The sequence below is a fragment of the Penaeus vannamei genome, chromosome 30 (genome assembly GCF_042767895.1).
Source record: "Penaeus vannamei isolate JL-2024 chromosome 30, ASM4276789v1, whole genome shotgun sequence".
NCBI lineage: Eukaryota > Metazoa > Arthropoda > Malacostraca > Decapoda > Penaeidae > Penaeus > Penaeus vannamei.
The window spans coordinates 12,446,063-12,468,562 of record NC_091578.1 but is presented as its reverse complement, the minus strand read 5'-3'; the positions used below and the strand labels follow the sequence as shown (position 1 = coordinate 12,468,562).

The 22,500-nt window shown below is 38.0% G+C and overlaps 1 protein-coding gene across 4 annotated transcripts in view; it reads left to right on the top strand.

Annotated features, from left to right (window-relative positions):
• The window catches only part of LOC113819512 (prestin), a 27,603-nt gene extending 10,213 nt beyond the window's left edge, over positions 1-17,390 (top strand). Inside the window, exons 1-16 of one of the 4 annotated variants that reach the window (XM_027371737.2) lie at positions 1,500-1,663; positions 2,435-2,488; positions 6,531-6,691; positions 7,984-8,166; positions 9,039-9,149; positions 10,371-10,540; positions 11,223-11,387; positions 11,619-11,723; positions 11,987-12,120; positions 12,801-12,963; positions 13,343-13,519; positions 14,168-14,440; positions 14,613-14,795; positions 15,218-15,313; positions 15,659-15,788; positions 16,217-17,389. In XM_027371737.2, the coding sequence (XP_027227538.2) occupies positions 1,605-1,663; positions 2,435-2,488; positions 6,531-6,691; positions 7,984-8,166; positions 9,039-9,149; positions 10,371-10,540; positions 11,223-11,387; positions 11,619-11,723; positions 11,987-12,120; positions 12,801-12,963; positions 13,343-13,519; positions 14,168-14,440; positions 14,613-14,795; positions 15,218-15,313; positions 15,659-15,788; positions 16,217-16,350 (2,298 nt within the window). In that variant the 5' untranslated portion in view covers positions 1,500-1,604 and the 3' untranslated portion in view covers positions 16,351-17,389. Of the gene's footprint in view, positions 1-1,499; positions 1,664-2,434; positions 2,489-6,530; positions 6,692-7,983; positions 8,167-9,038; positions 9,150-10,370; positions 10,541-11,222; positions 11,388-11,618; positions 11,724-11,986; positions 12,121-12,800; positions 12,964-13,342; positions 13,520-14,167; positions 14,441-14,612; positions 14,796-15,217; positions 15,314-15,658; positions 15,789-16,216 lie in introns of those variants that run through there. The other 3 variants (XM_027371739.2, XM_027371738.2, XM_027371740.2) reach the window with 3 other exon arrangements.
• Positions 17,391-22,500: the final 5,110 nt, after the last annotated feature.

Below are 22,500 nucleotides of genomic sequence, written 5' to 3'. Positions count from 1 at the left end.
TCAATGTCAGCGACTCCAAAACCGTCTTGGTAGCTAGCTTGACTTTAAGATTTGAAAGCTAGTAGCTGACGTCTCTATTTTTTTCTCTCTCTCTTTTTTTGCGTGTGTGTGTGCGTGTGTGTGTGTGTGTGTGCGTGTGCGTGTGCGTGTATGTGTGTGTGTGCGTGTGCGCGCGCGCGTGTGTGTGTGTGTGTGTGTGTGTGTGAACTTTTGCATTATTCTTAATATTGCTTCAGACTTCCAGCTCGCTAAATCATTTGTTTCATTTTGTTCTTTTCACCTCTATCATTTACAGATAATCCTTGAATATTGGTTGATTCCAGGACTGAATTATGAATCTAAAGAGAACGTGGTTCTGTGCTGTGTGACTTTAAAAGGGGACTTCAAAATCGTCATGCTTCTTAAAGTGTTTTATCTGTATCAACTAAAGTAAAACAAACTGTCCTGTGCGCATGACCATTAGTCATCAAGCTTTGACAAGTGCAGCCTATCATTAAGAATTATTTTTCCTACATACAAGTAAAAACAATAGAACACAGTACGACTGGGAATGAATATGGGATCATTCATTCGTCTTTATATCTCCATGTTGGTTCCAGTAAAGTCTGAGGCAGGTTTTCCAACTATTTACCTTGCGCAGAGAGGAGGAAGGGGAGAGGAAGGTTGGCTGCGTCTGTTAGCATAGACAGGGTCAGACACATTATAGACTGAAAAAACACAAGGTTGCTTTCACCTTTGACTGATGCAAAATTGAGTTTCGTCTTCGGTCGAAGGTCAATGCTATTTGAATCTTCGAAGCCCAAGAAAGCAGAGGCCTAAGAACGAATGAAAGTCATAGTCCCTTCTGCGTTGATTTAATAACAATGTTAAAGGAAATGATAGTGTCCTATTTCGCTTGATAGTCAGAACGGGCGATCAATGAACGTTTCAAAAAGGGATCGAATCTCTGCGAATCTTTCGAAGCATCCTTGTTCCGCTTCGCGTGGTCAGACTTCTTCCGGACCTCTGGAGCAGATGATGGATCGCTATCATTATTTCCACCAAAAGATTGGGTGATATGACGTTTCGTTTTTTCCCGTTGCATGGAAGAGGCAATTCAATCGGCGATATTTGTAATTTGTTGGTTTCTTGGTTTGTGATGAAAGTTTCCCATGTCACGGAAAAAAAATATTGATTAGACTCTGGTGGTAATCCAAATCAGAGCAGCGATCTATGGTGAAATAAGAAGTATAGTTGTGTATTCCAATGCCTGGGTGCAGATTTACGCTTTCGGAATCCTCAAGTATGCTTCTGCTGCAAAATGAGGGATAATTGCATATAAATGAAAAATATATCTTCCCTTGCCCCGCCCCTTCAGACACACCTGCGTGATGCAATGATTTAAGTAGACGTAATTGACTCTAAACAGGGCATTATGGTCAGCCTTCAATGCCATCTGGAGGTATCTGGCACCCTACCTCAGAAACATATACTTTAAGGCCATGACAAGCTCAGTGCCAGTGCTTTGTGAAGTGCCATACGGGTAACACCATTATTTCTTTCTACAGATTTGTACATACGACTTAAGCTGGAAATTAACTTTTGTTTTTAAGCAAGATAAAGCGATGACGAAGAGATCAAAGAGCAACAAAGCAAGTAACCAGCCGCACAGAAAATGTTCATGGTGAGGAATAGAAAAGAAGTATGGATGCGGTGCCAGGAAATTAATTTTCTTTTCAAATTTTTTTGATGACTTGAAATTGGATTTTTTCTGTGCTGGTGGAGGCTTACATTCTCGCAGAGCTTTTTTGTCAATACTTTATAATTTCTCATCTTCTTTTTGGTACTAGGTCACCAGAGTTATAAAAAAAAGTTAGTGACGGATTGTAGTGATAACATGTCTAGAGGATACCCATGCAACAATGACTGATTAATTAGATCTTGGTAGGGATTCATCGCGTCAATTTCCTTGTTTAGCATGATAGTGAAAGGTCATTCATTATTGTAAAGCAAGGAATAATGAGTACAGATGTGTTTTATTTCTATGGGGTCTCTCGTCCACTTTGTCACCTCCTTTTGTAATTGTAATTTTGTTTATATTACCGTTATTATCATTCGTTTCTATGTAGATATTGTTCAGGATAAACACTAGAATCCATATGGGCATGCTTATCCTGTAGTCGTAAAGGGGTCTCCTGCCTGCTAAACTTGTGGTGGACTTCTGTGTCTTGGAACTGAGCTCTCTCTCTCTCTCTCTCTCTCTCTCTCTCTCTCTCTCTCTCTCTCTCTCTCTCTCTCTCTCTCTCTCTCTCTCTCTCTCTCTCTAGCTATCTAGCTATATAGCTATATAGCTATCTAGCTATCTAGCTATCTAGCTATCTTTCTCTCTTGCGAAATAGGGAACAGTGGGCCTGGAAGAGGCTTGCGCTCTCTGAGGGCTTTTATTTACTTCCAGGATGGGGATGAAGGACGATACATTGGATGAAGAGACACAAGAGGCTTTCTTAAGGTAGGGAATTTTTTTATTTAGTTTTTTTAATTGATTTCCTTGGTTTGCTTAGTTTTATATTAATTCGAAAAAACAGGATAAGCTTCACTAAGGGGGTTTGTAAAAGATATAGTCAAGAATAATAAAAAAAATGACAATTTTACACACCAGCAGGTATTTCCGGTATGAAAACTGTTCCATCAACCTTTGCCCTTCGCGCTCTTTAAAAGACATGAAAAAAAAATGTAAATAGCGACCACGCTCTTATAAACGACCTAGGAAGTAACCACGACAAACAAACACACACGACCTCATCTCTCGAGCAACATTTAGAAGGCGCGCACGAAGGGGTTTGGTCGAAGCGGCGTGCGAGCGAAGCCTTCCGACCCCCGCGGCGCTCCGAACGTAAATGAAAGCTCCCGAGGTACCGCGTCTGCTTCCCGCGTCTGCGATTCTCCGCGTCGGTCGTCAGGATTCGCTGAGCCTCCATTGCGATAGGTCAAGGTGTACCGCTGATGGGCCGCGCTAAATTGTTCATATTAGAGTTTTTAAAAGGTATGAATGTTGCTACGTGTAAAGCATGGAGTAGATGGTATTTGACAACTTTTGATGTGTTAAAACAAATGAGAGTGGAATATATGATTTGTTATATATAACTCCCTTTGGTGGAATTTCTTTAGCAAGGTAGACAAACCTTAAATTAGCAAAGTTATCAAACTGTAAGTCTGTTAGTGGGGTGTTATACAAATACGAAAGAACGTTGATAATTCATGAAATTAATTACTGCATCATTTGCATTTCACCCTTAGAAAAAAATATCAGAAGAAAAAAGCGTGTTTTTAAAACAGAAAATTGCTTCCCCACTGCCTTCTATCATTTTATCATGACCAGATGATATATCGCCATTATCTTCCATATAAATTTTCCGCTGACAGGACGTTGAACCTTCATTGCGGAGGCTCCTCGCGCATGTCGTCCGCCACCTTCCTGGCTGATAAGGCGCTCGTTGTGCTGGGCGTGTGAGTGAGGTGGGAGAGGAGAGTGACGTGCAACAAATATGTCTATGATGAGCGAGGACTCGGATTTATCTATTTTCGTTTTGTTTGTTTTGGGTGTCATAAATTTAGTTGTTGTTCCATAAAATTATATTGTCATAATTATAGAGTTGATCTGTGCCGTGATCCCGTCCATTTCATAAAAGGCCTGATGCAGCTTTATCATTTTTCCCGAAAAGAACAACAAATTAATCAAGAATGCGATGAATTATCAGCTTTTATCACAGACCTGGACCCGCTTCTAAGTTCCAGGACACACTGGAGAGAGTCGAAAAAGAAAGGGAGAGTAGGCGATTTTAGCGAGGGAGATACGAGCCTAAACAAATTCCAAAAGATGACAGTTTTATGTTTTTGGCTCTTATATACAACCATTGTCGAAAACTTCACTGTGTAATAGAGACGTTAAATAATTCTTCGTCTTGTGAGGTGGGTGGTGAAGTCTTCTTGGTAACTTTATTGTCTTTAGTGGGCGGTGCAGACGAACATCGGTGTTGCCTCTTAATGGTGCTAGTGATACTGGTGTTGCTGTTTATAATAATTGTGTTATAGTTTATCTAGCACACACACACACAACACACACACAAACACACACACACACAAACGCACACACAAACACACACACACACACACAAACACACACACATTCACACAAGTACTCATATATATGTAAACGAACTGGCTGAACCACAGACAGTAAATGTTAGAGCGGCAACTTCCAAACATACAATTTTCTATTGTATTGCTGAACAGGCGCGTGTACTTAGCGAAAGTTCAAGTTGTTCAAATTACAGTGTTCAGAGAAAACGGTTGACTTTGAATACTAGATAAAATATAGAAATAGCATAGAAATCCGGGTAGAAATTAATTACAGGTTGAAATGTAAGATTAGATATAAATCGTAATGAAATTGAGTGAATTTCAAATGAGAATGACATGTTTACATATTTGCATTTTTTTAATAATATTTATCATTATACATCATCATCATCATTATCATTATTATCATTATCATTATTATATTTATTATTAGTCGAGGCAGTAGTGGTAGTAGTAGTAGTAGCATTCTTTTTTATTATTATGATTATTATCATCATCCTTATTATTCCCATCACTACTATTTCTTATTATCATAATTATTTTTACTATTTTTATTATCAGTATTATTATTACTACTATTAGTAGTAGTATCATCATCATCACTATCATCATCATCATAATCATCATCATCATTGTTGCTATTATTAATTTATTATTATTAGCAGCAGTAGGAGTACTGTCATTATTATTAATGTCATTGCTATTACTATTATTGTTATTATTATTATTATTATTATTATTATTATTATTATTATTATTATTATTACTATTATCATTATTATTATTATTATTATTATTATCATTATCATTACTATTGTTAATTTATTATTATCATTATTGTTGTTGTCGCTGTTGTTGTTATTATTGTTGTTATTATTTTTTTATATAATTTTTATTATCATTGTTATTATCATTATCATCATTTAGTAGTAGTAGTAGTAGTAGTAGTATCATCATCATTATCACCATTATTACTATTATTATTATTACTCTTATTATTATTATCTATGTTATTGGCATTATTATTATTATTATTATTATTATTATTATTATTATTATTATTATCAATGTTATTTTTAATATTATCATCATCATTATTATCATAAGTATAATTATCATTATAATAATCATTATTGTTTTTTATCATTTTTATTATTACTATTATCATTTTCAATATCATTATTATTATTTTCATTTTTATTATCATTATCCTTATTGTGATTATTATCATTATCATTATCATTATTATTATTATCATTATTATTATTATTTTCATTATCATCATCGTTATTATATTAACATCATTATAATCTAAAACATATTACCTAAACCATAAATATATTTTTTGTCATTATTAGCTTTCCTAATAATAATGGTAACACAATGGTATTATTAGTAGCATTACAAAAAATACCATTCCTACTACTGATACTACTACTATTACTATTACTAGTACTAGTACTACTAGTACTAGTACTATTACGACTATTACTACTACTACTACTACTTCTTCTACTTCTACTTCTGCTACAACTACTATTACTATTACTATTATTACTACTACTACTACTGTTACTACTACTACTACTACTACTACTATTACTACTACTACTACTACTATTAATGATAATATATCAATACTGCTACTACTATTACAAATATTGCTATCAACACTATTACTTCTACTCCAGTCGCATAAGAAAATGTACCGAATATATTCTTTTAGATTTCCATTCCCATTTTCATACGGCAACACCGATTCCCCCAAAAATGTAATATCTACTTTTAATTCATTTGCATTTACAGAAAACGTGTCTGATGTGTATCCACGCTAGATAAAAAGAGGGGTATATGGCGTATATACTCCCCAAGGGCAAGGCGTGAGTACGTGACAGAGCAATCTGGCGAGTAAATAAGCATATAAGCTTGTAAAATCGCAGCCCAAGCCAAGTTAGGTCCCAAAGCCAGCGTCGCGGCGGGGACCAAAATGACAATTATGGTTGACCCAGGATGGCCGTTTGAACGTGCCTGGTCACCGTACCCTCACGACTGGCACGCCGCCGCTTCAGTGCTTGTCCCCAGACTCCCGTATCGTGTGTTTATTTCTTTGTGTGCTCTTTTAACAATAAAGAGTCAAGCCGTATATATTCTACTAACACTGTCCATCCAGTTCCATGTATCGAGGCTTTCACTACCCAAGTGTTGCCTTTTACAGCGTCAGTCAATATACATGCAAGGTGAACATGCCAGCTCGGCCACGGAGTACAGCAAATAATATTAAGACCACTATTTTCCTAAGCGCCCTGGCAAAGGTCAACGTGTCTTGGGAACAAAAAAACAAACAAAAAAACAAAAAGAGAGAGAGAGAGAAAGAAAGAAAAAGAGACTGACCAAACTTCTTCCTTCCGCAGCGAGTCAGGGACGACGGTGGTTTCGCCGAAGATGGGCGAGAACGAAGGCGGGGGAGGAGGAGGAGGAGGGAGTCCGTCAGGAGAACTGTTCGTGATGCGCCCAACCCTCAACGTCGCCCAACGCAACCAGAACTACCACTTCGACCCCGGCCACACTCCAGGTGAGGCCCTGCGGCTTCCTTCGGCGCCTTCTGCTTCCGTTCATTTCCTTTCTTTATCGTTTTTTTATATTTCTTCTTTTAATTTGTGCATTTATGTCATATCGTTTGGTATTCCTGCCTATCCATGGTATCTTATTTCCTCCAATTACGAAAGCGTGATTGCAGAATTTATAATCCTTCAATGTTGCCAGACGCGTGCGTGGGCACCCAAGCGCTAGCCGGCATCCCTTCCCTGCCGCCAGTTCAGTTCAGTTCAGTGAGAGTTGAAAAAAAAGTGAAAACCGCGACCTTGAACCTCTTACGGTCTTTCACGGTCGTGCAACTTCACCTCGAGTCAATATTTTCGTTTTTTATCTTAATCATTTCCTACTATTTTTAGGCGGGGGAAAGTTTTTAAGATGGGAAATTATAGAACAATAAGTCCGCCTGCGAGATGTTGCATGATGCCTTTTAGCCCAACGCGCATAGATTGAGCAAGAGAGTTCAAGGAAATGCGGTAGTAAAACGTCTCGTTAACGACGACCTTGCCTGGGGAGGTACATCTGACCCCCCCCCCCCCTATACCTCCCGCGGTCTGTGGAAGTTGCTTTACAAACGCGAAAACAAATGTAAATTCCCCGCATGTGAAGACTAATCCGATGTCTCCTTCACGGCTGTTGGCCATCTTTACCCCAGTACGGAACCTATGTCATTAGAGCCAATCAGAGCGCCTCGCGGGCTTCACACGTGAACCAATCACAACGCGCTTTATTCCATGCACGTGAAACTGACGTGTGTATGATAATGAATAGAAATACAGTGAACCATCGCTATAACGCGGTTCACCTTTCACGTTCTCGCTGCTTCACGGATTTGCATTGTGCATTGTGTTCTGCATTCTGATTGGCTATACAGTCTCTCCGCTTCTTCTCTACCTGTGTGTCAAGAACGTTACGGTTTAATATGTACATGTACGTAAAACAGCTTGCCAAATTTAAGTTTGCAAATTTTCTCTAAAACCCATGAAGCCTTCAGTTCGTATTGATGATTAAAATTATTATTTTATACAGTAGTTATTTGTAAAAAAAAACTTTTATGCAGTGCTTTTATTTGTTAAACAAATGCTTAGGCCTGTAAAAATGTTTTGTTCTTTGGTTTCTATGTATTGTAGAGTATTTCATTGTATAATAATTGTATAAAAAAAGGTTACTACTTCACGGATTTCGCCTATCACGGGTTATTTTTGGAACGTAACCCCCGCGAAAAACGAGGGTTCACCGTAATCATCGCTAAACTTCGCGAATCCTGCACAGGGCTGAAGGAGGCGATCCAGACAAAGTTGGCGAAGTCATGCAACTTCTCGCGCGGTTGCCTGACGTCCGCCATCACCGCCCGCGTGCCCGTCCTGTCGTGGCTGCCGGCGTACAACTTCAGGGAACATTTCATCGGTGACCTCATTGCCGGAGTGACTATTGCCATCATGCACATCCCTCAGGGTAAGTTTGTATGGATATGGATACTGGGATCTGTATAAACCGGATTCATGTTGACAGATGTAGAAAAGGTATGAATGAGAATGAATATCTTCATAATACAAGACATGTATTTGACCGGTTTCGTATTTATCTTCGTCCCAAATACATGAAGATAATTTCTAAACCGGTCAGATATATCTCTTTTATTATGAATATATTAATTCTCAGTCATACCGTTTCTACAATAGCTCAGTATTAATAAGTATATATCAAAGGTAAAAGAAAACAAAAGTCAAGATATAAAGACGCCTTGGTTTGAATATAGTTAAATATGTTTAGGTATAGTTGATTTTTGTGATAGTACATTTGATAAATTTAACTGTCAATAATACCCGGGCAAATGAAAAACAGTGACAATAAATGTGGCAGCAAATTATTTTTGTATCCATAAGGAACGATATTTTAATGGATAACCATAAAAATAGCACCTGCAATGTACTTCAATGTATCGCCAAAATGAAACACTAACTTTTCCGTATAGGGAACCCCCTTTTAGATTTCATATGCAGATTTATTTCGTTTTATTCAATCATTCATGCTACGTATATGGAACCCCCTTGTAGATTTCATATACAGATTTATTTCCTTTTATTCAGTCATTCATGCTAAGTATATGGAACCCTTTTAGATTTTACACACAGATTTATTTCTATTAATTCTCTCATTCATGCTACGTAAAGGGAACCCCCTTTTAGAATTTACATACAGATCTATATCGTTTTATTCAATCATTCATGCCACGTATATGGAACCCCCTTTTAGATTCCATACAGATTTATTTCTTTTTAATCTCTTATTCATGACTAACGATTAACCCGCTGGCCCTCCTACAGGCATGGGTTTCGCACTGCTGTCAAACATCCCTCCTGTGAACGGCATCTACATGGGCTTCTTCCCCGTGCTGATCTACGCTCTCTTGGGCACTTCACGCCATTGCTCCATGGGTACGTGGCGCTTGGCTTTGCCTGCTGGAATACATGGGGAAGGGAGGAAGGGAGGAAGGGAAGAAAGGAGGGAAGGGAGGATGGGATGGAAGGAAGGGAGGGAGGGAAGGGAGTAAAAAAGGAAGGGCGATGGAAGAAAGGAGAGAGGGGGGAAAGGGAAGGAAGGGAGGAAGAGAGGGAGGAGAGGAACGAAGGAGGGAAGGGGGATGGAAGAAAGGAGAGAGGGGGAAAGGGAAGGAGGGTGAGAGGAAGAAAAATAGGGATGGAAGAAGGGGGGGAGGGGAAATGGAAAGGAGGAGGAGATGAAGAAATGGAATTGATAAGGGAGGGAAGGAGGGAGCTAAAGAATGGATGAAGTAGGGGAAGAGGAAGAAAAGGAATGAATGAAGGTGGGAAAGAGGAAGAAAATGAAGGAAAGGAGATAGGGGATATGGAGATAGACTTGGACGAATGACGGAAAGTCTGAAAAAAGGGGGACAGAGAAATAGGATTCATTTAGTATTAGGGGCATGGGCAAGGCAAGGAGAAGGAGAAACGAAAAGTAGAGGCAGAATCAGAGAGAGAGAGAGAAAGGGAGGGTGGGTGGGGAAGGAGAGAAAGAGAGAGACAGAAAGAGAGAGACTGAAAGTGAGTGAGAGAAACAAACAGACAGACACAGAAAGGAAGACAGAGAAAATAGTCTTGAAAATGAGAAAAATTCTTTCTGAAGATAAATCTAACGAACGGTGTGATAATGATAATGAGTATGATGAAGAGGAGAGTTTAGCCTGGAGGGAGGGTTGTCACGCTATCCTGTTCTGCGCTAGAAAGAAGGAGGGAGGGAAGCAAAGCTGGAAAGAAGGAGGAGGAGAGGGAGAAAAGGGAATGGACAAGGGAGGGAATGAGGGAGAAATGTCATCCCTTGTGCCACCCAGTTTTCTAGATTACGGATAGCCATCTGGCTTCATGAATATCATCATTTTAAAACTCCGTCCTTGAGATACTGTCCCCTGGTTATCTAAGTACATATAGCAATTTAAAACCCCTTAAGTACCACCACTACACAAAAATAAATAAAAAGAAAAAAGAAAAAGAAAAACGAAAAAATGAAAAACAGAAAGAAACAAAACAATATATATATATATATATATATATATATATATATATATATATATATATATATATATATATATGGACACGTCGCCAAATGAAGCTGACTAGTATTTAATGCCTCCAATACAGGTAGCTTTGCTGTTACCTGCTTGATGACCGGAAAAGTCGTGAGGGACCTGGCCACCCCAGCAAGCGCTCTCGTCGACGGGGCCATAGCAAGCAATGCCACGATGGCTGCCACTACCTATACACCTGTCCAAGTCGCCACTATAGTTTCCTTTATGGTTGGGGTCTGGGAGGTAAGGAAAGCTTTGGTGATTGGTTGTTCTCTTTGTTTCCTGTTCGTTGTTCGTTCAAGGGTAATGAGGTGATGGATCCCTCTTTGGCTATGTGTATGTCTGCCTGTCTTATTCTCTTTCTTTTTCTCTTTTTTTCTCTGTTTTTCTTTTTCTCTTTCCCTTCCTCTTTATCTTTCACTCTCTCTCTCTCTCTCTCTCTCTCTCTCTCTCTCTCTCTCTCTCTCTCTCTCTCTCTCTCTCTCTCTCTCTCTCTCTCTCTCTCTCTCTCTCTCTCTCTCTCTCTCTCTCTCCTCCCCCTTCTCTCTCTCCCTCTCCTCCTCACACTGCCTGTGGCTTCCTTTGTCTCTTTCCATCTATCTGTCTGTTCATTTGTCTATCTGTCTATCTCTCTATATCCAACTATCTAGCACCCTCTTCCTCTCCCTCTCCTCTTCCTCATCCCCTCATTCCCCCTCTCCCTCCCTCTCCCTTTCCCCCTCTCCCTCCCTTCCCTTCCCCCCTCCCCCTCCCCCTCCCCCTCCTCCTTTCCCTCCCCCTCTCCCTCCCGCTACACCTTCCCTCCCCCTCTACCTCTCCCTCCCTCTCCCTCTCCCTCTCCCTCTCCCTCTCCCTCTCTCTCATCTACTATTTACTCTCCCTCTCCCCCTCTTTCTCATCTACCGTTTCCTCTCACCCTTCACAGCTCATCATGGGGTTGCTGCAGCTCGGTTCCCTCAGCGTCTTCCTCTCCGAAATGCTTGTGTCCGGCTTCACAACGGGGGCGGCCTTCCACGTGATGACGTCACAGGTCAAGTACCTCTTCGGGCTCAAGATCAAAGGTCACAGCGGTCCATTCAAGATCATTTATGTAAGTTGTTTTTTGTTGTTGTTGTTGTTTTCTAATAGTGAAGTGATAAAGTACGTGGTTTGGTTATGAAGGAAAGTGAGTTCCAGCGGAAGGGAAAGAAAATGGATTACAGGTTTTCGAGAGAAACTGATGTATGCTGATTTCCATATCAAGCGGAAACAAGATGAATGAATAATTAAATTTTAATGAAGAAATGCCAACGCATGACCGTTTTTTTACCCTTTTTTCTAGACGTATCGTGATATCATCCACCAAATACTGAACTCCAACCTCGCAGCTGTGATAGGCTCGGCAATCACAATTTTTATTTTATGCATAAACAATGAAGTGATCAAGGTAAGGTATTCCGTTTTCTATTAGTATTTGAGTACAATCACCTATATTATGTCGTTGTAAGCTGTTCCATGTAATAATGAAATTAATCGAGACAATATAGCTACCTAAAAAAATAATTATTAAACATCTTGAACTCCCGCTTCCTCCTCATATCATAAACTCTAGTGTGATAGCCCTTATTCAAGTCCTTAATTAAGCAAATCCAAACCTAGTCTCCCAGTATTCTAACCAGTGGCACATACTCTTCTATAAAAAAAAATCAGCCCAGACTACAAAAGAAGACCAGCATTCCCATTCCCATCGAACTCATCGTGGTAATTCTGGGGACGGTGGCCTCCTACTTCGGAAATCTGAATGAGAACTACGACCTCCTCATCGTGGGCGATATCCCGACGGGGTGAGTGAGGACGGGTTATGCGGCCAGTGAAAGAGAAATCGTCGTTTCATTATCGATACTATTTAGATTATTATCAAAATTATCATGGTTATTAATACTTTATTGTTATTATCATTGTTGTTATTATTTATCACCATTATGATTATTATTGCTATTAATCATTATCCGTATTATCATTATAAATGTCATTGTTTATCATCATTATCCTTATTATTAATCTAATCGTCATCATTAACTTAATTATTTACTTATTCATTAATTTGTTTTTAATCTCATGTCGGTTATTTTGAAGTTTGTGGATTGAAAACTATGCTTTGATGTATATAGAAAATAAACTGAACGTTGGTCAATAGATTGAACAAAGATTAATGGATTGAACACAGATGAATAGATTGGACATACGTTGATAGATTGAACATACGTTAATAGATTGGACATACATTAATAGAATTAATATACATTAATAGATTGAACATACATCAATAGATTGAACATACATCAATAGATTGAACATACATCAATAGATTGAACATACATTAATAGATTGAACATACATCAATAGATTGAACATACATTAATAGATTGAACATACATTAATAGATTGAACCCACATTAATAGATGGAGCTTATGATATGATGATTATTTGATGTTAATAAGATCGAAATTAAACTATTTCCAGACTGCCTCAGCCAGAAATCCCTCCTTTTGAACTTATACCAAAAGTTGTGGTCGATGCTTTTGTCATCACGATTGTGGCTTATACTGTATCTTACTCTATGGCGAAGATCTTTGCGAAGAAGCATAATTATGAAGTTGACGCGGCCCAAGAGTTATATTCACAGGTAAGTAATAAATTGGGGAAGTTTTGCGTGTTATGTTTAGGTAGTTTCAGTGGAAATTGAGATTGATTTATTGTTGTCTCGATAGACTGTAGAGTGCTGTCTTTTTATTTTTTATATTAATGTTTGTTAATGTGTTGATGATAAGAGTGGTGATGTAGAATGAGAAAATAAATGCAGCAGAGACAGCTTGTTCGATACAGCCTACAGCTTGAAAATTTATAGAACGGAACTGTACATAACTCATTGTTTGAATGACCAGAATACATTTCCTACAACACTACCCACTTAGTGAGGTCTACCAAAAAGAAAACCTCCACAACAACAACAACACAACGACTCATCATCACAAATCCATTCGAATTCCCTCTCCCTTCGTCAGTCCGCGAGCAACGTCTTCGGGGCCTTCTTCGGGTGCGGCCCCATCGCCGCCTCCCTCGCTCGCTCGCTGATCCAGGAGGCCGTCGGCGGCGTGACTCAGATGACCACGGTTATCTCCTGCGCGCTCCTGCTGCTGGTCCTCCTGTTCGTGGGTCCTGCGTTCGAGACGCTTCCGAATGTGAGGTTCCCTTGAATTGTGTGTGTTATCTTTGATTGATAATGAAGTATATGTCTACATTAGATTTGTATTGTATTGTGAGTTAATGTTTGTTATCTTCCCCTATATAAGTATGTATTGTTGATACAGAGCATGTATTGTGATTGTAACGTTTATCTTTTCCCTATATAGTGTGTATTGTTCGTGTTGAACATGCCTATTTCTACGTACTTTATTGAAAATATAACTTTTTCTTCTTCTTCCCTTCAAATGTGTATTATAAATACTAAACATGCATATTTGTTACTACTATATTGTTAGTAAAATCCTCATATCGCTAGTAGTAGTATTGTATCACTAGTAGTTATTATATCGCGAGTAATGTTATTATATCGTGAATAATGTTGATATATCGCTAGTAACGTTATTATATCGCGAGTAATATTGCTATATCGCGTAATGTTATTATATCGCTAGTAACGTTATTATATCGCGAGTAATGTTATTATATCGCTAGCAATGTTATTATATCGCTAGCAATGTTAATATATCGTGAGTAACGTTATTATACCGTGAGTAATGTTAACATCTCGCTAGTAATATTAACATCTCGCTAGTAGCGTTATTTCTCTAGTAATGTTATTATATCGCTGCCTTCTCCCCACATAGTGCGTCCTGTCGTCCGTCATCGTCGTTGCACTCAAAGGAATGTTCATGCAAGTGAACGACCTGCGGCGCGTGTGGGCCATTTCGCGTTCCGATGCCCTTATATGGCTCGCCTCCTTCCTTGCCGTTGTGCTCATCGACATCGACTTCGGGCTCTTGATCGGCGTTGTGGTGTCGCTGTTCGTCTTGCTTTACCGAGGACAGAAACCCAGCACCGCCATTCTCGGCTCCGTTCCCAACACGGATATTTACCTGGACATTAATAAGTACTCCGCGGTAAGGCTTTGGAAGGGTGTTGCTTAGTTTGATAGAATTATTGTTTTTTTATTATTTATATGAAATAGTTGTATTTTTCACTTTATTCAGCGACGTCAAGAAAGATAATTGCTTTAATTTGGACAGCAAAGGAAGGGCTAGATATTAAACTATATATTGATTTGTATCACAGGCTGCAGAGGTACCTTCAGTTTCCATTTTCCACTTCAACGGGCCGCTTCACTTCGCCAACAGTGAATACTTCCGAACTCAGTTGTTCTCCATGACTGGCCTGGACCCCATTGCTATTATTAGTAAAAAGAAAGCCCTTGAGAAGCAGCAGGCGAAATCCGACCTTATCATCGACCCTAGCAAGGTAATGCAGAGTTTTTATTTTATTTTATTTTACTTTTAAGGTGTTATGATTTGTTATGACTATCAATTCCCCAAAATTTAATTTTTGTATAAAGTATGTGTAATCGTGGAGAATTCATATGAAAATTGCTGTACGCTAAATCAGATGGCATGTTACCCGAGTAAATATGAATTAAGTAATAAATTGATTAACAGATAAAGGCATTTATAAAAATACGTCAAATAATTTGAGAGGGCCAATTCCAGTACAAGACATTTCCGGAAGGTTTTAAAAATATAAATATAAATCTTTTGTCCATCTGTACATTTCCGACTTTAACTTTCTGTAGACTTTCCATCCCATTTTCTTCTCTTTACACAAACGATCTGTTTATCTTGATAAAATTTCTGAGATCGTTATAGAACATCTTTTTATATATAAAGGAAAATGGTGTACGCGGGAGTACGGAAAAGATCCCTGAAGAGTTTGAGGAGAAACCCAACGACCTGAACGATAAGCATGCAGTTCTCGCCGTGCCCGTGAGTTCCCGTTTTCTGTTCATTGATATATAGAGAAAACTGTTAATAGGGGGTACTTGCAAATTTTATTATTTAGAGTAGGGAATTACGTGTGTTAAGAGTTCTTCTGGCTTTCAGAACTAATCAGGGTTGGAGTTTCGGTAATTTGATTTTTTCATATATAAGACTAATCCAAAGTACAGTAATTCCTTTTAGGTTACATATCTCAGGATATTAAATAAGACTAGCTCTGAGTAAAATTATTAATTCAATATTATTATAACACTAGTGCCATATATTGGAGAAAAAATAGTATAACACTTATGCCATATGTTATAATTGCTTTCATTATTATTCGCATTCCAGGAAGTTAAGTGGCTGGTGCTGGACATGAGTAGAATCAGCTACTTGGATTCCACGGGAGGAAAAGTCATCGCACAGCTCGGAAAAGAATATAACGATGCCGGCATTGTACTCGTTCTGGCTTCAGTCTCAGGTGACGAAGGCAGCAATACTTCTCCTTTTCTTCACTGTTTTTTCCTAATCCTTCTAATTCTCTTTTTCCTATCTTTTCTTTTTCTATTTTTCTTTTCCTTTTTTATTCTTTTTTCTTTTTCTTTTCTCGTCTTTTTATTTTTATTTTTCTTCTTTATTTTTCTTTATCTTTTCATCTTTTTCTTTTTCTTTTCTTTTTCTTCTTTTCCTCCTCCTCTTAATTCTTATTCTTATCCTTTTTCTTATGCCTCTGATTATGATTCTCCTTCTTCTTCTTCTTCTTTGGTATCTTCTTCTTCTTCTTCTATGCATCGAGTTTCATTTGTTCAAGCTCCATGAACAAAAATATATCTGAACCTTATATTAAACATATTAGTCCCAACTTGTGAAACAAAGATCACAATAACATTTCTCACCTTTGCTCAACAGAAAGCGTCCTGGATAGCCTGGAGAAGTGCGGTACTCTGAAGACCATCTCGGCTGAGCAGATCTTCCATACTATTCACGATGCTGTCACAGTCCTCACGGTGTTGGATAATGAAAACAACTGCACCAAACTCTAAACAGCTTCATGTATTGTTCCTATGTATTTTTGTGTGATATTTATTGAATACGGTGGCAAAATCAACGTAATTATATTGGGAAAGGAAAGCGTTTTAGGTTTGCACTTCCATAATGGCCGATTTTGATTACGTAGAGCACGGTGATGGATAATGGCAACAACTGCACCAAACTCTAAAAAAAAATATCATGTATTGTTCTTATGTATTTTTGTGTGATATTTACCGAATACGGTGGTAAAATCAGCATAATTATAATTGGAAAGGAAAGGGATTTAGGTTTGCACTTCCATAATGGCTGATTTTGATTGCGTAGATGATGGATAATGGCAACTGCAGCAAACTGTTAACAAATTCATATTTTATTCTTATGTATTAAATTCAGTGGCAAAATTAACATCATCATAATGGGAAACGAAAGGGATTTAGATTTGCTCTTCCACAATGGCTAAATTGGATTGCGTAAAGCACGTTGTTTGATAATGGCAACTGCTGCCCCAAGCTCTGAACAACTTTGTGAATGTCGTGTATTATTCTTATATATTTTTGTGTGATATTTATTGAATTCACTGAGAAAGCCAACATCATTATATTGGGAAAGGAAAAGGATATAGGTTTACTTTGTCCTCATAATAGCAAATTTGGATTGCAAAGAGATCATGTATACAAGCAAGCTCTTTTCAATTATCTCTTCAAAAGACTTTGGAAAATACTTATTCATTATTTGGGTGGGGGTATGATTATCATTTGGAAAAGTTTATTCTTTTCTTTTATCTATTTATCTCTTCATTAATGGGGGTATAATTATTACATATAATACCCAAAACTGCAACGTACTACTAGTTTCATTTTACTGTACATTTATATGTCATGCCTTTCGTAATGTATAGGTGCTTAAATAGCGCATCTCTTGGGCAGTAGGACTGGGCAAGAATCGATAAAAAACAGAATCAAAGAGTCCAGGTTTCACTTCAGAATCGGTTCCTCGAATAACCAAATGTCTTATAATTATTCAAATAGAGCGCAGTGCAGCCAAAAAAAAAGGTCTCCCAGCCCTCTCTCTTTCTCCCTACCCCCCCCCCTCTCTCTCTCTCTCTCCCTCCCCCCATCTCTCTCCTTGTCTCCTCTCTCTCTCTCTCTGTTAACGGTGATTGACAGTCCCTTCACTTCTGTGGTGCAATACCCTCGTTGTCTTTGAAACCTGGACAGTGTATAAGGCATAAAGGTAAAATGAATCTATTACGAATATAGTTAGGAATACAAAGATATCATAAAATAATGAGAAATGTCTTTTTACTATTTTTGAAAAGGAAGCCGTATTTAGTGATGAAGCCAGAAATATATTTTTTTTTACATTCGAAAATACTTTTTTAATACTCTGACAAGGAGGGGGAAATATTGAACTTATCTGTGATATTTGTTAGAAACGATAATTCATCGCATAATGGAGTGTCTGTTTTACGTGTTAATCTATATGAATGAAAATTTTTCTCGCGTTTTTTTTGTTCTTCAAGACGCTACTATTCATCCAACTATAAATGAGGAAGAAAATATGAGGACAGTCGATATTTTGTTTTTCATTTTACTTGTGGAAATCTATTTTGGAATCGATTTCTTCTCCAGCTCCTTTAGGTAAGCTCATTTCACTCCATATTTATACCTTTCTTCGTAAGATTTCTGTGTAATATTCATCAATGCAATATGTGTAGTATCATTTTACTGTATGTGTATGTGTTGTATCGTTTGTATAATCATACCATAATTTTAGTAAAACCAGCACCGTATAAGTAATAATTTTCGTTTAAATGGGCGCATTACCCTTTTTTGTAAGATCTTTTTTTTTTTTTTTTGTAAAATTACTTCATGTGATATCAGAACAGATCATAAGAGAAGTAAGACAAGCCAGCACTCAGATGAAAAGGGAATTGATTCCCTCTTGATAAAGCATCGAGGCAGGTACGTTCTCACGTGTGTGTGTCTGTGTGGTTTTATTAAGAAAAAGAACTTTATGGAATTTGTCTGTGCCGTTGCATACATAGTAGCTCAAAATGTATATGGTTTACTAACATTTTTTTAAAGATTCACCAGTATTTGTTAGTCATTATTTAAGGTTTAATTTTCTATTTAATGGAATTCATATTTATCCCATGGTAATAAATTATATGTAGAACTAGTTTCATTACCTTTTAAATTAGGTCATATTCGTGACATGTAATATTTGGCTTATCAACTATGCTGGGAGGGTTTTCATAGAGCATACAGAGTTGCATTTTTGCATTCTGCCTCTTTTCTATCTGCTGCAAACTGTTTTAAAAGAGCCGGCTTTCAAGTAGAAAGCTCATTGGCAACAATAGTCGATTGGAAATTTCATATACATTCCTTTAGTAGAGGCTTGTTCTTTTCTGTATTAAGCTTCTGGCTTCGGATTACCAAGTGGAAATCCAAGTGCAGAAGTTTAACTCTATCGTGAGTGTAAGACATAGAGAGCCAAAGGCATCACTGATGTCCAAACGGATCCTATAATGATTGGAGTATAGCACCCTTAGAGAACCATTAAGCTGCAACAAAATGGTGTAGAGTTAAAGCCAATAAACTTTGTATAACAATAAGAGTTTTGTATACCTTAGTTACGCAATGTAAGGAACCCAATACATTGCACAGGTTACCTGACATAATAGGAGGAGTATATTCACAAGGACATCATGCAATGTAACCGTGCAAGCATAAAGGGAACTGTCCACGCAGACCTATTCCAGAGGACTGAGAGTAAAATGTGAAAATCCGAAATATCTAATGGTGTATCTGAAGTGCGAGGAATAGCATCATAGTTCTTTCACTCTTAAACCGGACTTTATTTGCTCTATAGGAAGTAGCACTAAAGGGTGCTACTTCCTACCGCAACCGCTGGGTTAGGGGATGTAGGACTACCGACTCTAGTGGCAATGGATAAAAAATAGAATGATAGATTGGTAGTCCCGCCTGCCATTTCTTTTGGACAAGTTCTGCTAGTTCTTTTCGGTATGTAGGTCGGTAAGTGGAGAAGTGTTCAGACATCAAAGTACCAGTACTACTTCCCAGTTCTGGAATATATCTACAGTAAGCTAGCGGTCATGACTTTGATACCCATGCGGTTTTTGTGTAGTCCAAGTATGTGTTTTACATTCTTAATTAAGTAAATTTCGCATATCACAGTATTCATAATACTTATGAAGGGGACCGTCCAGGGGAATGGCACCTATCCCTAATTTCATCATAAAAAAATCGGTAGGGGATAACTCATTGATTCTTTTTGCATAATTAGGAGCATAGAATTGCGCTTCGTCTCATATATAATTTTGACCTCGCACCCCCATTGGAGGGTTGGACGCCCCCAAAAAAGTCGAAAAAAATCGTTTTTCCCTCTTTTTCGGTACATCACCACTCCCATTTTTTCCTGAACAAGCCTGTGGAATTATGATCATCATGCATGAAAGTAATATATGATTAAGAGACTGAACATTCATGAATAACCTATATATATATATTACTATTGCTGAAAGCATCGCTGTTATATCAGACAGTTTTTTATTAGGTTGCCCTGGAGAGCTAAGTATGTACCTTTTCTGGCCTAAAGAAGGTAGCTGATATTTTTTTATCCCACTTACACTCCTCTTAGAATCCACATGCTGTATTTCCATCACGATTTCCATCCATTTCGCTATGCTGTATATGTAATGAACAAGTTTGATAAAATTGCATATCTCTGTTTCACTCCTCTTTCTGGACTACTATTTAACCTCTTCTCCTATTCTAACTGGTGAATCAGGTTTTCTGCAGCGCTTTCCTTTTAATCTTATGTCACTTTCTACCAACCCCTATTCCTTTCCGATTATCCATTAGATCATTGTCCATAAAGTGAGCATATACGTTCTTTTGCTTTTCCAAAATCTCCTCGAAAATTCTTGGGTAATAAATCTTAGATGGTACATTTATTTCGTTAGTTTTTGTTTACATTACATTTTCTCCGCGCCATTCCATTCTCTCAAACCTCTCAAATCTGTTCGTGTTCCTTCCATTTTTATTTTTCTTGTTTCTTTTCTTTTCTTTTCTTTTCCTTTCTTTGCATCTATCATCTGTTGGTCCACAAGTTCTTTTATTTCTGTGTTTACCCACATACTTCTGGGGCAGCAGTCTCGCTGGATCCCGTTTTATTTTCTCCTTTTCGTTTTTAGTTTACCATTTTTTTCTGCCCGACAAAATGATGATTAATTTACATCTGGTTTTACTCTCTTTCTCTGTATTTTTTTATAAACAGGAGTTTGTTGAGGATTAAGTACTTCCTACATGGTTATTTCAACAGGCGAGACAGCTAGTCCAATATCACTGTAGTGGTTCCCCTATGATTAGGATGCATCTAACCATTATCACTGACGTATTTACCTATATGTCGACCAATTCAGCTTCCGGAGCAATGTATGCTTTTGCGAAGACCTCTTACATTTTGTTTGGTATCTCAGAGACTCAGTGTTGTTGATGAAATCTAACAGAAGGAAGAAGTGCCTCCTGTAACTTAAACGTTTTCTATGAATGGTGACAGGCATTCATTTTCTTTGATCCTTGTTGTATTTGGATGAACTATTCTATATGTCTGTGATTTGAATTCACATAATTATGGAGCTAAATAAATGAGTGGGCTAAAAAAGAAAAAAAAATCAAATGCTAATTATATACAGACTGAAGTGAACGTGGGAACTATACCGAACTGTGAAAGGGTTTGGGTAAATGACTAAATTGTTTATCATTCATTACCTCCGCCAAGGAGGTTATGTTTTGGTAGCGTTGGTTAATTTGTTCGTCCGTTGGCAGGATTTTCAAAAAGTTGTGAACAGACATCAGCAGTGTTTTTGGTAGCGTTGGTTAGTTTATTCGTCAGTTAGCAGGACAACAAAAAGTTGTGAACAGACGTCACCAATGCACCTTCGTGTGAAGATGCATTGGTGACTTTTATGATTTTATTACACCAGTGACCCTCATGCATATGTTATACCATGTTGACGTTAAAACAGATATGTCGAGTGTCGATGTAAATAAAAAAAAACTCGGCTGGTATATTTTTCACTTGGAATTTCGATGTGAAGCAGTATCGATTAGAACTTCGAGACTGAAGTAAGCCTTTCATTGAGAAAAGCCGACATGTATTCACATCATAATTATACTAGTGGTCTTCCAGGTGATAGCGTCCCCGCCACTGATCTCAAAAAGAAGAGTGGATCGAGCAGGGAGTCAGTACTGAAGCAATAATTAGTAAACGAAGAACGCATTGTTGTGCATTCGGTTTCGTAAAACGGAAGAGAAAGGGGGAAAGAAGAGACTATCATGCTGTAAAAACACTATTAATTCCCAGCGGTTTATGTAAAGCAGTCTAATTTTGATCTTTATAGCAGAAAATATACATGAAATATCATTGTTATTGAATGCCTACCCCATGAAGCCTCCAAAATTGGTTGAATTATCATCTGACATTCTATTCTAAACAGAATACATATCAAATATTATAGTTATTGAATGCCTACCTCATGAAGCCTCCAAAATTAGTTGAATTATCATCTGACATTCTATTCTAAACAGACCTTCTCACTCGGCCCCACAGCACTGTGCGTCCGAGTAAGATGGCGGCCGCTGAACTTGTCAGGCTTCACCGAGTAAACAGTAGATGCTTGATCCAGTCTTTTTTTAAGATCGGTAGTCCCCGCACGACGTATTAGTTCACTGCATCTATCATTCTAGTAGAGGTTGACCGGGCCGAAGGTAGTTTTATTTATTAAAGCGAGAAATCGAATGAGTAAATTTGGTCACAAATTGACGAGATACGTAGTGAAACTGTAATTAGTTGCCAGACTCTATGAAGACAGCTCGAGTTGGTAAGGTATGTGATGTTAAATAAAATTTGAATTTATTTTCATAGAGATTACCCATCTTACTTCCAAGCCTTTTATAAATTCACTCCTCCTTCCACTACATTGGCCAGCTCCCCTATCGCTCTTCCCTCTTAAAGTCTCCCACTTCCTTCGCTACATGAGCTCCCACTCCCTTCCTCCTTACCCATCCCCATTTCCTCGCTATTTTTCCTTCCCCATCTCCCTTTGAACTTTAGCTTCCTCCCTTTATATACGG